The sequence below is a fragment of the Hyperoodon ampullatus genome, assembly GCF_949752795.1.
Source record: "Hyperoodon ampullatus genome assembly, chromosome: 5".
NCBI lineage: Eukaryota > Metazoa > Chordata > Mammalia > Artiodactyla > Ziphiidae > Hyperoodon > Hyperoodon ampullatus.
In genome coordinates this window covers 8,822,837-8,838,576 of record NC_136918.1, presented here as the reverse complement: position 1 = coordinate 8,838,576, position 15,740 = coordinate 8,822,837, and the positions used below count along the sequence as shown (strand labels likewise).

Below are 15,740 nucleotides of genomic sequence, written 5' to 3'. Positions count from 1 at the left end.
AACCTTTCAAATCCACTTTTATTTTCCTTTTTCCTCCTCACATACAGAGCTTCTCCACACACTGCATTTCTTGCAGCTATAAAGTCATTTGACGTTGGTCAGGTGCCATTTTATCCCCCTAAAACTTTGCTGGCATCAAAATATGACAGTTAACCAGTGTTAAATCTATAAAATATTTACATAGCACAGCACATTAAGCTTTAGACACTTGGCAATTAAACCACATAAAAATTGGACAATACCCCCATCCTACATGTTCAGAATCAGGTGTTCACAGTCCCCATCTGGTGACTGTACATGGTTCAAAACGCAGCAGAGGCAACAGGCAGTTACTTTGAAGGATACCGAACACTATAGTCTGGAAGCACATTATGATGTTACCCCAGTGTCATGTACCACTCCACCTTTCTCCAGGGCGGTCTCATAATTCTGGAATGGCAGGTCCAGCTGATACAAAATGAAGACAGACAACACAACGTTTACTCTGTGGAGATATCTTAACTCCTACTATGGACGCACGGTGATTTTGAATACAACTCGTCCTAAAAACTTGTCACGATCATCCTGGTTTTTTAGGTTGGGTGATCCATCAATCTTGCACTCAACTGTGACTTCGTTTATGTCATTTCTATTACCAAAGATGAGCTGGACGGCAACTAATGGCTGTAGATAGCTCCCCTGGCAAATAAAGGAAAATACATTAATTCAAATTCTGCAATAACTTTACACTTTATCAGGAGTTTGTTTATTCTGTAAAATTAAAAAACCAAGATTTTAATTTAATAATTAGATCTATTATTTTTTTAATCCTCTACCTTTTTCCCCCCCTTAGCTGGATATTCATTTATTTTCACTTTAATTTTTATTGATAAAAGTGTTTATGACTATGAATTTTCCTCTAAGCACTGCTTTAAATGTATTCCATGGGTTGTGGTTATGTTGTGCTTCATTGTTTTCTAGATATACTAAAATATCTAAAAAACATTTTTTAGATATTCTTGGTTTGAGTTTCCCCCTTTCCCCAAGAGTTGATTAGAGAGTTCCCACCTCCTCCCTCTTTTGGAAGGGCCCTTTTATTTCAATAATTTCTAGTTTTCCTGCATTGTGATCAGAAAGTATTATTGTGATATATTTCTATTTTATGAAACTTGAGCATGCATTTTTTATGATAAAGTTTTGTGACTGTTCTGGTGTTTGAGAAGGGTATGTATTGCATCTATCTATATATTAGTATGTTTGATAAACATGCAGAAGATCTACCTCACTGATTATGTTACTTAGGTTTCTAACATCCTTACTTATGGTTGCTGTGTGACTCAGTACAAATATACTCATAATTGTTTTGCCATCACTGTGGTTTCTAAATACAATTCTTCACTAAAAGGAACTAGGGGCTGATTCCAGGGCTGAAGCAGGGAAAGTACAAGAAGAACCTGGAGCATCTTGTGGTGCCAGAAAGTAAGGAAGTGCTATAGGAATCAAGGGAACATGTCTAAAGGACACAGGAGCCAGAGCCAGCCTGAAGGTCTCCCACCAGCCAAATGTGGGACAACATTAGCACCAAAATAAATGATTATAACATATAACCCCTGAATTAAATAAGAATCCATGAGAATATACTGATATAAATAAATAAACAGTGGAGAAGGAAAAGCTCTTCCTTAAGAGTGGAATGCCAACTAGTAAATGGAAAAAGAAAAGATGAAATTAGAAAAAACATTTGAGAACAATTCTATTAGTAACTGATTGTGGAAAGAATTGACAAATGCTAAAGTTACAGGAGAAATAATTTTACAAACTCTCCAAGTATTCTCCCCACATGATACTTATTGATTACAAAGAAAAAAAAAAAGTATCACTTTACATTAGGGAGACCTGGCTGACACCACCTTAACAAGGTGAACAGCACCATTAATGGGGCTCAACACCACGTCCCTCCTGACATGCTATTCTGAAAAGGACATAACATTTCCTCTGAGGCATTCCTGCCGAAAATGTACAACCTACATTTAATCATGAAAAACATCAGATAAACTCAAACTGAGGAACATAAACCAACAAAGTAAGCCAAAAAAGGTCTGTACTCATTTCTGAAGAGCTCAAGGGCATGAAACAGACAGACGGAGGAACTGTTCCAGGTTATAGGTGACTAACAGTGTAACATCCTAGACCAGGAAAAAACTTTTTTTTTTTTTTGCAATAAAGGACATTATTGGAACAACTGGTGACATTTCAACAAGATCTGTAGATTAGATAATAGTACAGTATCAATGCTAATGGTTATATATGATAATGTCCTTATTTTTAGGAAATTTAATGTAAAGAGCATTTAGTGTAAAGAGGCACCATGTTTATCACTGAGTGCCAATGATGGTTCAGGGGAAAAAAGTTATATATATATATTTTATATACATATATATATACATACATACATACATACATACATATATACATACATATACATGTGTATATATATATATATATATATATATATATATGGAGACTGATAAGACAAATGGGAGATCTGTGTAAAGGGTCTATAGGAACCCTTTGTACTATTCTAGCCACTTTATGTTTAAAATCATTTCAAAATAAAAAGTTTACTAGTATACATACAAAATGCTATTTATATACATATACTTAAAGAAAAACTATGGAAGAAATTATACTACAATAATAGTTATCTCTGGATAATGACTTATTTACTACTTCTCTATATTCTTTAAATAAGCACACCCTAAGAAATGAAAGAGAAAACTGTATTTTGAAAATAATCATCCTTTAACTTAGCTGCTTCGGTTTTGTGCTTGTAGTTAAGACCTGGAGTCTCCATTTGCCATCACCATTTGTATTTAAAAACCAGAATAGATGATGCACACGTTACATAGGGCATACGTCTACCTAATCCAGACAACTGGTATTTTAATACAGACTACCAATTTTCCAAGAGTCACTACCACTTAAGAAGTTCTAAATACTTACCTGCAGTTTTTTCCCATAATATGGAAAATATTTTAAATCTATCGTTCCATTGGAAGGATAAGTTGATAGCACTGCTGTGTTTTCACCCTAAAGTTGAAAACAAAACAAACCCTTTTTAGGTCACAAAAAATAGTTTTTAAAAATGTATTTTTATTAAAGCAGTATCACTTATGGACAGTATGAAGAAACTACAATGTTGCTCCAACTGCATTCACTACAAGTGTATTTTTGAAAAGAGACTTACTCATGTTGATTTAAACCGTTTGACACAAACTATCCTGATTTCCTGATACATCTTATATACTTTTCCATGACAGTCCCTTTAACTTACAGCCAGATCTACTCATGCAATGTCTGTAAAATCTTATCTGCCTTCCAACTACCAAGTGTCAGTTCTCCAGCCACTGACAGCAGGATTGCACAAGTAGGTCTGGGACCAATGAATCCTAAAATGAATAAACTATTGTGCTTCCAGACTGGAAAGCAATAGCTGCCACACCTAGAAGGTACCACTCAGGCCTGGGCGGCAGCAGGTCCAAAAGTTTCACATGATTAACAACCATGATAACTGTAAACAGAGGTGGAAGCTATGATGCAGCTGACAAACTGCTGGGGAAAATTTAAAGTACTCCAAGGAATACCCTTCTTAACCAATTTAAATACCACATTTCCCTTGAATAATTTTTACGAGCACATGTAAATCAGGTAGAAGTATTATATGTCTACTGCAATTATATTCCATGTATTAACAAAACTGATACAGGAACTTCCCTGGTGGTCCAATGGTTAAGACTCTGCGCTTCCACTGCAGGGGGCACGGATTCCATCCCTGGTCGGGGAACTAAGATCTGGGATGCCGCTAGGCAGAGCCAAACAATAAATTTAAACAAACAAGCAAACGAAACACTGATACAACAAAACAGAAACAGACTCTCAGATATAGAAAACAAATTGGTAGTTACCACTGGGGAGAGGGAAGGGGAGGGCCAATATAGGGGTCGGGGAGTAAGAGGTACAAACCACCATGAATAAACTAAATAAGCTGGGCCTCCCCGGTGGCTCACTGGTTGGGAAGCCGCCTGCCAATGCAGGGGACATGGGTTCGAGCCCTGGTCCGGGAAGATCCCACAGGCCGCGGAGCAACTAAGTCCATGCGCCACAACTACTGAGCCTGTGCTCCAGAGCCTGCGAGTCACAACAACTGAGCCCGCATGCCACAACTACCGAAGTCCACGCACCTACAGCCCGTGCTCCGCAACAAGAGAAGCTACCGCAATGAGAAACCCGCTCACCACAACAAAGAGTAGCCCCCGCTCACCGCAACCAGAGAAAGCCTGCATGCAGCAACGAAGACCCAACGTAGCCAAAAACAATAAATAAGAATGTGAAATAAATTTATAAAAAAATAAAAAAAATAAATAAGCTACAAGGATAAATTATACAGCACAAGGAATATAGCCAATATTTTATAATAACTATACATGGAGTATAATATTTAACAATTGTGAATCACCGTGTTGCACACCTGAAACTTACATAATATTATAAATCAACCATACCTCAAAAAAACTGATATACATGATAACGATACAAATCTAGTATTCTTCTTGAAAAATAAGCAATTTATGAAAATTCTCGTGTAACACATTCTGAATAGACCCAATATTAATGACTGTAACATTTACACATACCGAGTAGATGACAGACAACAATGATTAAAATCAGTGGCAACTTCACAAGGCACTAATTAAAATAAAACATTACTAAATGTTTGCATTCTAGATTTGAATAAATGAATTTCTACTTTTGAAAGCATATATGAAACACTATAGCAAAACTAAGAATCTCCTCTAAGGGAAGCCATACTCTGCTTACTTCACTTAACCACCACAAAGTAGCAGATGTGCATGGGGTGAGAGAAACACATGCACAAGCGACACAGGCAAGACAGCAAAGCATAAAGCGATGACAACCCACAAAAAGGGCAAGTTCTAACGATCCAGATCAACAATATGTAAAAAGAACAGGAGAGGGGCTTCCATGGTGGCACAGTGGTTAAGAATCCACCTGCCAACGCAAGGGACATGGGTTCGAGCCCTGGTCAGGGAAGATCCCACATGCCGTGGAGCAACTAAGCCCACGTGCCACAAGTACGGCACGCCTAGAGCCCGTGCTCCACAACAAGAGAAGCTGCTACAATGAGAAGCCCGTGCACCGCAAGGAAGAGCAGCGCCCACTCGACTCGAACGAAGACCCAATGTAGCCAAAAAAAAAAAAAAAAAAAAAGAACAGGAGATAACAAGGCTAAGGGAAACTGTAGAAGCCATTTTTCATTCACTATTCAAACACCACCCTACGTTTGTACTCCTTAATTTTAAAAAAGTTAAGTCTAAAAAGAATCTAAAAGGAGTGGATATGTGTATGTATAACTGATTCATTTTGCTGTACACCTGAAACTAACACAACATTGTAAATCAACTATACTCCAATAAAAATGAAAAACAAATAAATAAAAACAGAATACATGCTAATAAAAAAGTTTAAAATAACATTTTATAAGGAGAAAAAAATACTCACTTTGATATAAGTACTTTTGTACATTAATTACTTTTTTTTTTTTTTTGCGGTACACGGGCCTCTCACTGCTGTGGCCTCTCCCGCTGCGGAGCACAGGCTCCGGACGCACAGGCCCAGCAGCCATGGCTCACGGGCCCAGCCGCTCCGTGGCACGTGGGATCCTCCTGGACCGGGGCACGAACCCACGTCCCCCGCATCGGCAGGCAGACTCCCAACCACTGCGCCACCAGGGACGCCCCATTAATTACTTTTAACCTATTTTTCCTTAATAATTCATAGAAACACAGAGATGTTCCCCAAAATGTAAAAGGTTTTAATCAATTAATTAATTAATTAATATTTATTTTTGGCTATGTTGGGTTTTTGTTGCTGTTCATGGGCTTTCTCTAGTTGTGGCAAGCCAGGGCTACTCTTCATTGCGGTGCGCGGGCTTGTCATTGCGGTGGCTTCTCTTGTTGCAGAGCACGGGCAGCACTTGGGCTCAGGAGTTGCAGCACGTACGTGCGGGCTTCAGTAGCTGTGGCGCATGGGCTTAGCTGCTCCACGGCATGTGGGATCTTCCCGGACCAGGGATTGAACCCACGTCCCCAGCGCTGGCACGTGGATTCTTTTTTTTTTTTTTTTTTTTTTTTTTTGCTGTATGCGGGCCTCTCACTGTTGTGGGCTCTCCCGTCGCGGAGCACAGGCTCCGGACGCGCAGGCCCAGTGGCCATGGCTCACGGGCCCAGCCGCTCCGCAGCATGTGGGATCCTCCCGGACCAGGGCACAAACCCATGTCCCCTGCATCGGCAGGCGGACTCTCAACCGCTGCGCCACCAGGGAAGCCCTGGCACGTGGATTCTTAACCACTGTGCCACCAGGGAAGTCCCGGGTTACAGTTTATTGAGCACTTCAGTGTGTATTTTCAGCCAGATACCACACTCAGTTTATATTTACCTCATTTAGTCCTAAAACCCTTAAGTGTGTAGGATCAGTTATAGAGAGGGGAACTGAGGCTCAGAGTTATGGTCACATGCTCAATTAATTGTTCTATGGGTTTGTGCCTAAGCCATCACTTTGGCAGACTTTTACTTAAAATTAACATTTAGGAATTGTGAAATAATAAAACGCATATCTGAACAATGATGAGATACTTTACGGTGAAGCTACATGTCATAGTTTTCTAAGTATACGAATGGCATCGTATTGGAAACCATGAGCAACTAAGTCCAAGAGTCTATTAGCAGTCACTAAGTTCCACTGAAAACAAAATAAGGGTTTAAAACTAATGTATTTTGGTTCTTCTGTATAGTCATCACCTGTAAATAACTTGAAGAATGCACACCAAATGTTCTAAGCAGTGATTAACTCTGGGTAGCATTTACCAAATGTTTTCCTTCTGCATTTTTCTAAATTTTCTTAAATGAACACGATTCATTTTTGTAAGAAAATTTAAAAAAACACTAATGACATAAATATGAATATTACATCTTTTGCAGGAACCATCCTTTAAAATTAAAGGCCACCTCTAAAAGCATGTTCTGTCATCAGTGTTTTAGTGTTTCCAGGACTCTTAACTTGTATGAAAGCAATTAAGGGACTGCCCCAGTGGCACAGCGGATAAGACTCCGCGCTCCCAATGCAGGGTGCCGGGGTTTGATTCATGGTCAGGGAACTAGATCCCACGTGCCTCAACTGAGTTCGCATGCCACAACTAAGGAGCCCACGTGCTACAACTAAGGGGCCGGCAAGCTGCAACTAAGGAGCCCACCTGCCGCAAGTAAGACCAGGCTCAACCAAATAAATAAATAAAAAAACAAAAACAAGACAAAAAAAAATCCTTAAAAATAAATAAAAGCAAATCAAAGTTAAGAACACAAGACAAAATAAAAGACAAATGTATTATATAAAAAGTAAGTCAACTAAAGAATTTACACTAAGAACACTTGATTATAGACAAATCGAATGGAAAACAGCAAGATGGTGATATGCAGTAAATGTTGCCATCTCTTCACAGAGCCACACCTCGAAAATTTACAGATTCCACCTGATTACGCCTTTGTGACTAGCCTACAAGTAAAATGCAGTTTTACAAAGATTTCCTCCAATTTTGTGTTTTTTTCTAAAAACAAAAATATTCCACAACTAAATAAACAAGACAAAAACCCCATTTATTATTTTGGTTATTTTATGTACTTTCCACACAACTCTTCAAAGCAAAAGGGACAGCAAACTGAAATCTGAGTCATTAGACCAGATGTTCCCCCAACTGTTCTAGAAGCAAAAGATACATAACAGATAACAACGAGGAAAATCCATTTATAATCCTAAGTGAAGAGTTAACACGGAGTAGTTTATACTGGCCAAAGGCTTACAGAAGTGAAACCTTAGGAAGGGAGTGGAAGGCTTTTGTCCTTCTGGCTGTGTGTGTGTGTTTTCCTTCCTTGATGGTGTTGGCTCCACAGACCCACAGTTCCAAGTATATCTACATTGTCTGCTCACATGCAGAGGCAAAAGTTCCTGCACACAGGACACTCATAAAATCAGCACTTCCACCTGGCTGAAGGCTCACAGCCAGCTTCGGGAACCTTCTACTGGAAAGAATTGCAAGCAAGGGGGATCACAGTTACACAATACATTTCCTAAATCTGTCTTGTAGGTGTAATGTTTTCTCCTGTTTTGAGATGACAGTAGAAGCTCACTAGATTTTTAGAAGGATCCGTATACCAAGAAAAACTCAGCTTAGATGCAGCATCTGGTTTTAAGTGAGATTCTGATTTTTTATCCAAGTTTCCTGCTGAGCTGACTATGGCATAAGGAGATAAAGTGAGCTGCCTATGGTCACACATGCATACTTCAACCCAGATGAGAAAACCACAAACTTCCCAGCTTTTCATTCTGTTCTAAATCGTGAATAAATACTCAAAATAAATCAATAAGGATATTCTAAAGCATGAGTTCTCAGAGTGTGGGTCCCAGACCAGCAGCATCACCATCACCTGGAAACTTTAGTTAAAAACGCAAATTTTGCAGCCTCACCCCAGACCTACTGAGTCAGAAACTGCAGAACTGGGACCTAAGAAACCCTCCAAGTGATTCTGGTGCATGATCAGATTTGAGAACCACCCAGAAAGAAGTTTCTGCCCAAATAAGAAATCCATTCATCGTTAAAAGGGATTACAGTTTTCTTTGGCAAACAACTTTAGAAGTGATTTCAATGTAACATTTCAAGTAAGACACTTCTGACATATTAACTGGAGCTGGAATGCTAATACTTTACACAATGATAAAATTAAGTTTAGAACTTAACAGTTTCTCCTGAGAACTCTTACCCATCATTTACATATTTGTCTTAGTTGAACTTTGCAGCATGGAGAGAAAACAAAAGAAATTATGAAAGGAAAACAGCACAGCGCTCTGGAAAAAATAAAGTAGGGATGAGAGAGCAAAATAATGCCTCTACCTTAAGGAAAATGTACCATGTTTCATTAAATCTCAGATGCCACTGATGTACACCAATTTATGTACTATTAAGAAAGAAAAAATCTTATACACTATTAAGACACTATCAGTTATAAGGCCAACCCCAATTTTGGTGTTATCAAGCTAGAAAAAAGAAAATGAATCTTAAAATAAGTGAAATATGGTACATGTAAATATAAAGGCAAAGTATGTGAAATCAAATGCACATGGAAAATAAGTCTTTTTGAATTATCATTAGCAAACAGAGAAGGGCTATCCCCAAAGGTTGGTGGAGATTTATTCTTCTAAGAATGGCACTACAGTGGACTTTAAAAATGTGACAGGGAAGAAAAAAGTGACTAAATTCATCAGACTTTTTTTTTTTTTTTTTTTTTTTTTTTTGTGGTATGCGGGCCTCTCACTGCTGTGGCCTCTCCCGTTGCGGAGCACAGGCTCCGGATGCGCAGGCTCAGCAGCCATGGCTCACGGGCCCAGCCGCTCCGCGGCACATGGGATCCTCCCAGACCGGGGCACGAACCCGTATCCCCTGCATCGGCAGGCGGACTCTCAACCACTGCGCCACCAGGGAGGCCCTCATCAGACTTTTAAAGTATTTTTAAGATACACTAAAGCTTTAACAGAAATTGGGTTATTTTCTGAATACTAACCTTCAAAATACATTCTATCCTTGGTTCTCCTTGAGGCTTTAATCCAATTATCTAAGGTAAAGAAACACTGATTAACTGAAACATCACAACTGTATACAACAGAACCTCTTCCTTCATTGCTGGGGACACAGGGGTGGGAGGGTTGAGATTAACACTAACACTGCATTAAAACACTGTTACCTCTGCCTTTTACTTTAATTTTATTTTAGAGGATTAGAACAGACTTTTCAATATAATAATCTTACCAATTATCTATCTTATTATAGTACTGGGGCTATTTAGAAAATAAATCAGTTATCAAAGAATTGACCAAAACACAGCATTGCACTTTGCTACCCTAAAACAAGAAATAAATAGAAACCTTTACATTTCATTATTTATATGAACACACCATTAATGCAAATAAGAATGGCAAAGCCATAATATAATAACTGTTCTTCATGAAAATATATTAGGTCACAACCCTACCATGTTTCCATAAGGCTTCCACAGAGCCCTGCTGTATTTCACATCTATCTGTTCTACAAAACATATACACTTAATGAATCCCATTTTGAGGACTCTTATAGCACCATTCAGTTCCATGTAATGAGGCTTTCATTTATGTGGTTGATATAACTAACTCTGTATGAATGATAACAGATATTTATCCATATATTTTGTGAGAGGAGTTTTTGGCCTTTTGAATTATATGCATTTTAATTTATATTTTATAATTTTATAATTTATATACATTTTAATGTGAATGCCTGTAAAATGTAAGTACTCCTCCCGAAAGACAAGTATTGTTGCAACCGAAATAATAATTTCAAGAGCAATAACTATCCGTGCCCTCGCAATGATTTTGGAACAAACTATAGTGGGATTAAATGCCCTGCTACACCCTTATGCAACATGTCACTGCCGAGCCCTGTGTGCCTGATGATGCCTTCCTGTCATGCCTGCAAATTTTGCCCTATCAGCAAGTATAAGCTCACATCCTCATCATTCAGAGGACATATTGACAAAGAAAATAAACTCAGAAGGTTGGTCCTACGGGAGAAGGAACTGGAATTTCTTCTCTTGGCTTTATATTGGGAACAGATTTTCCATCAATCTAGGTGTTGTGAAGATACTCCTAGGAGGCAGGGATTACAAAAGGCATCCCTGTTGGAGGGAATGGATTTAATTCATCTTACAAGCTAGATCACCTGGTTTCACATTACAGTTAGCCCTCCCTATCCAGGGGGGGTTCCACATCTGCCGATTCAACCAATCGCAGATCAAAAAACATTTGGGGAAAAAAATTCCAGAAAGTTCCAAAAAGCAAAATTCGAATTTGCTGTGTGCTGACAACTTTTTACACAGCACTTACACTGAATTAGGTAGAAGTACTCTAGAGATGCTTTTGAGTACACAGGAGGATGTGTGCAGGTTATATGCAAATACTACGCCATTTTATATAAGGGACTTGAGCACCTCCAGATTTTGGTGTCCTAGAATCAATTCCCCACAGATACCGAGGAATAAACTATCTGGATTTCTTGTGTGGATTGTGAAAGCTCATTTCTACTTTATTTAACAGTATGTGGTTATGTATGAGCTCCCTAGCATTTCTGAGGAAAGTAGGGGTCCCCTTGAAATAGTTGTTCAGATTGCTCCCACTTCCTGGCCTACCCATCTTGCCTTCAGTTTCACCTCCACTTTGTTAACCTTAGTTCTTAAGTGTTGCTAAAACATCCCATTAAATGTTTATTGAGTGCCTACTATGTGCCAGGCAATGTTTCAGAATGATTTCCGGAGTGCTATGAGATAATCAGAAACTGTCGCTGTCCATGGGGACAGGGGAAGGAGAGGCTGGAGGGAAGCCACTCTGGGCGCTTAAGGGTCTAGCTGGCTCTCCCTACAGGGAAACTCCTTATTCAGCAGTGCCAACTTCAGAAGACTCACGTTTTAGTTTTATTAGGGATGGTAACTTTAGTGATATGTAAACTCAAGACCTTGAGAGGCCTGCACCTGTTTAGGAAATTGCCTTTTCTCTGCGTAAATGACCAGGAATTACCTCATTCTTCAAGGGAGACCATACAGGCCTCAACAGGTTAACTGTACCAGAACACAACTCTGCAGTACCATTTATAGAGCAGCAAGGCACAGGGTTTGGAGATCATTTCATTATGCAAGGAAAGCATCTTCCTTTTGCACAATGACTCCACAACATTGTTACTTAGATGTAGAGAACATCAGCTTCTTGGTTTGCTAATGGCTATACAATTCAGGCACTTTCTCTGGACAACATGGCAAAATGCTGCTGGGTTCATTTTAATGCAAATTTATCTCTATTTCTACTATTTAATTACATAGACATATACTATAAAGCTATGCTTTGCTATTAAATATTCAGAAAAAGTTAAATAAGCCAAAACTTTATAAGTTTGCCGTGGGATTTTAAATTACATTGCCACACAGGATGCAAAGATGAGCACAGCACATTAACACAACCATGCTGTGGGCATGATCCCCAGAATACCTGATTCCTGAAGCTCTGATCTACACTTAAGTGCATATAGCTAGTTCCAAAAGAGAAAAACTGAAGTTGTGTTACTCCCTAATTTATGACTAATTTAGGAACCAATTGTTTTTTTCTGTATTAATTTTCCAAAGGTCAATATCACTGTTAGCTTTTTACACAAGCTACCACCAAGTGAGAGAGCACTGAATAAATAGTTGCCAGCTTCTTAACAGAAGAGATTTGGAAAAAGCAGCAGCAGCAATAAATTATGTACATACTCTGTTCATTTTCACAAGAATACAAGGGCGTCCTGTGGAGTAGCCAAACTCGGGATCATTCACACCACTGCATGCTTCAAGTAAGACAAGAGGAAACCGACATGAAGAATATTCTGGACCCTTCTGCTCAAAAAACTCTCCACTGGCACAATTTGTGAGATTCTTCTGTTCTTCTAAGCCATATGCTAAAAAGGAAACAGCCAAAAAGGACCTTAAACACAACCAGAAATATATGATCCTTTGGACAACGTTCTTCAAAGACAAAAACAGCAATGCCATTTACTGGAAAATTTTAGGGAAAGAATGTTAAGTCTGTTCCTTTAAAGTCTAACTGCTATCTAGCGTTTTGCAGTTTATTTCATTTCAATACAAACTGGGTGACAGACAGCTCTCTTTTGTCACCATTAGGTGGCACCAGCCACAGCTTACAGCATTATCTGAATGCCTTCGATGCTCTTGGCCCAAAAGATACAATGGTGAGGACATAAAAACGCATTACCTCTGCCCTTACGGAGGTAATTTACAGTGTAGTGGGTAAGACAGGTGTGGAGGATAAAATCATAAACGAAGGGCCTAAAGAAAGGGGTACATGTGAGTTAACGTTAGCTTCCAAAAGGGTGTTTTCAGCAGAGGTGGACTTAATGAGATAGATCCAAAGGGGATGAAGGAGTAAAATGGTTACAACTTGGAGATAGGGAAGGAAGGAGAGGGAGACAATTCAACGATTTTTCGAATGTTTGCTGTGCACTTGACAGAGTGTTAGACAAAAGGGGCACAATGGGGAGCCAGTCTGCTGTGGACCCTGCCCTCAGTGAGCTTAGGCTATTGCAAGGCACTCACTCATAAACACGGTGCCACAATGCCTCAATAAGAACTGCTGATGTGTGGGTATAACTGGTACCAGAAAAAGGCCAACCTAAAATGAATTCAACCAAAAACAGGGACCAAAATTTCAAAGTACTCGCATTTACTGATTTAACTTTATTTATTTATTTAAATTTATTTAAATTTGTTCATTTGCTTGCTTGCCATGCCGAGAGGCTTGTGGGATCTTAGTTCCCGGGCCAGGGATTGAACCCAGGCCCCGGCAGGGAAAGTGCTAAACCACTGGACCACCAGGGAAGTCCCAAAGTAAACACATTTAAAAGGAAGTATGGGTCTTTCCCCTAAAAAAAAAAAGTCAAAAATTTTGGTTTCAACTTTGATTTATCAAAAATTAGGATATCATGGGAACTATGTACCCATTAAATAGCCAAGAATGACTCAGGTATTGGGGGGGGTGGACAGGAGTAAACTTTTACAACAAAACAGTGCCACTGACATTCGTCACTCCTTTTTGACTTTCGTGGCACAATCATGAATGTCATTTGGCAGAAAACATTCAAGGCCTACATCAGTTTCCTCTAAGGGCTTCTCCTGCATATTCTCTGTTGGTACAGTTCATCAGGGACCATTTTTGTATGATGCCAACTTCCACTTCTAAACAAAACCGCTCTAAGTCAAGGAGGTGGATGATGAATGGTCAGAATATGAAGACCCCTGCTCAGCGCATGATGGGAACAGAGAAGGGTCCCCATTCCCAGAGAGAGCACAGAACCTCACATTCCTGAGGAAAGTCTAAAGTAAGATAGATAAAGGTGTAGGTAAACAGGGGGGGAAAGACCTGAAAGATAACTTGAACAATGTAAGATTTTAAATTCTAATTAGTATTCGGGGGGGGGGAACCCAGAGCAGATAATGTATCTTTTAACAAGAGACTGTGTCTTTTAAACACCAGAAAGGCATTCCTAAGAGCAACAACGACAATTCAAAGTTTAAAAAAAGCGAGGGGGGAGGGCGTGCTGAACACTGAAGATCTAAAAGTAAATCCCCAGTATAATAAAGCAAAAGTAGAAAATGAGAGAAAAACAAGAGATCTAAAACCCAACAACTAACAGAACAGCTCTAGAAAGACAACGAGAAAACTGAGGTGAGGAAATTTTCAAGTAATAATAGTTTCCTCAACTGGAGAATCTAACTCTTCATCCTGAAAGACCCCATCAAGTTCCCAGCAAAGTGATATTTTACAGACTGACACCAACACTTGGAAATTTTAGAACCCTAAGGAAATACATTTAAAAACAAAAACAAAAAACCAACACTGTTGAGCAGAAAAAGGCAAACACAACGGAACTAAAATTCTATACACAGCTAAACTAGAACAATAAAAGCAGAATTAAGTCATTTTCAGAAATGAAAGGACTAAAAACCTACATTCCATGTATCTTAAAAGAATTTTTTAAATTTAAATACAAATTGAGATATAATTCACATATAACATTATATTAGTTTCAGGTGTACAACACAATGAATGCTTGAATATTTGTACACATTGTGAAATGATCACCACGATAAGTCTAGTTAACATCTTGTCCCTATGTATAGTTACAAATTTTTTTCTTGTGATGAGGCCTTTTAAGATCTACTCTCTTAGGAACTTCCCAATACGCAATACGGTAGTGTTAACTATCATCACCATGCTGTACATGACATCCCCAGGGCTTATTTATTTCTAACTGGAAGTGTGTACCTCTTGACCTTCCTTCACCACTTCAGCCCTGCCCCCTGCTGCCTCTGGTAACTACCAATCTGTCTGTTCTCTGCATCTACCAGCTCGGTTTTCTTATTTGTTTTGTTTCTTAGATTCCACATGTAAGTGAGATCATTTGGTATTTGTCTTCGTTTATTTCACTTAGCATCACGCCCTTAAGGTCCAACCATGTTGCTGCAAATAGTAAGATTTCATTATTTTTTATGGCTAAATAGTATAGTGGTATATATACAATGGAAGAGTATTCATGTATCTTTTCTTACAAAGTTATCTGAGAATATACTCCATCAAAACTAGGGAATAAATAAAGAAAAAGAAGGCAGCCAAAGTTAGCAGAAGGAAAGAAATCATAAAGATCAGATCAGAAATAAATGAAAAAGAAATGAAGGAAACGATAGCAAAGATCAACCAAACTAAAAGCTGGTTCTTTGAGAAGATAAACAAAATTGACAAACCATTAGCCAGACTCATCAAGAAAAGAAGGGAGAAGACTCAAATCAGTAGAATTAGAAATGAAAAAGGAGAAGTAACAACTGACACTGCAGAAATACAAAAGATCATGAGAGATTACTATAAGCAACTCTATGCCAATAAAATGGACAACCTGGAAGAAATGGACAAATTCTTAGAAATGCACAACCTACCAAGACTGACTCAGGAAGAAATAGAAAATATGAATAGACCAATCACAAGCACTGAAATTGAAACTGTGATTA

General features: G+C 38.7%; 1 protein-coding gene across 3 annotated transcripts in view; it reads right to left on the bottom strand.

Moving 5' to 3' along the window:
- Window positions 1-15,740, bottom strand: part of ATP1B3 (ATPase Na+/K+ transporting subunit beta 3) — a gene marked incomplete at its 5' end in the record, with an annotated part of 53,366 nt that continues 37,626 nt past the window's right edge. For all 3 annotated transcript variants that reach the window (XM_079705059.1, XM_079705058.1, XM_079705057.1), the window contains 4 exons: window positions 1-678; window positions 2,983-3,069; window positions 9,669-9,719; window positions 12,435-12,619. In XM_079705059.1, coding sequence (XP_079561185.1) covers window positions 508-678; window positions 2,983-3,069; window positions 9,669-9,719; window positions 12,435-12,619 — 494 coding nt within the window. In that variant the 3' untranslated portion in view covers window positions 1-507. The remainder of the gene's footprint in view (window positions 679-2,982; window positions 3,070-9,668; window positions 9,720-12,434; window positions 12,620-15,740) is intronic.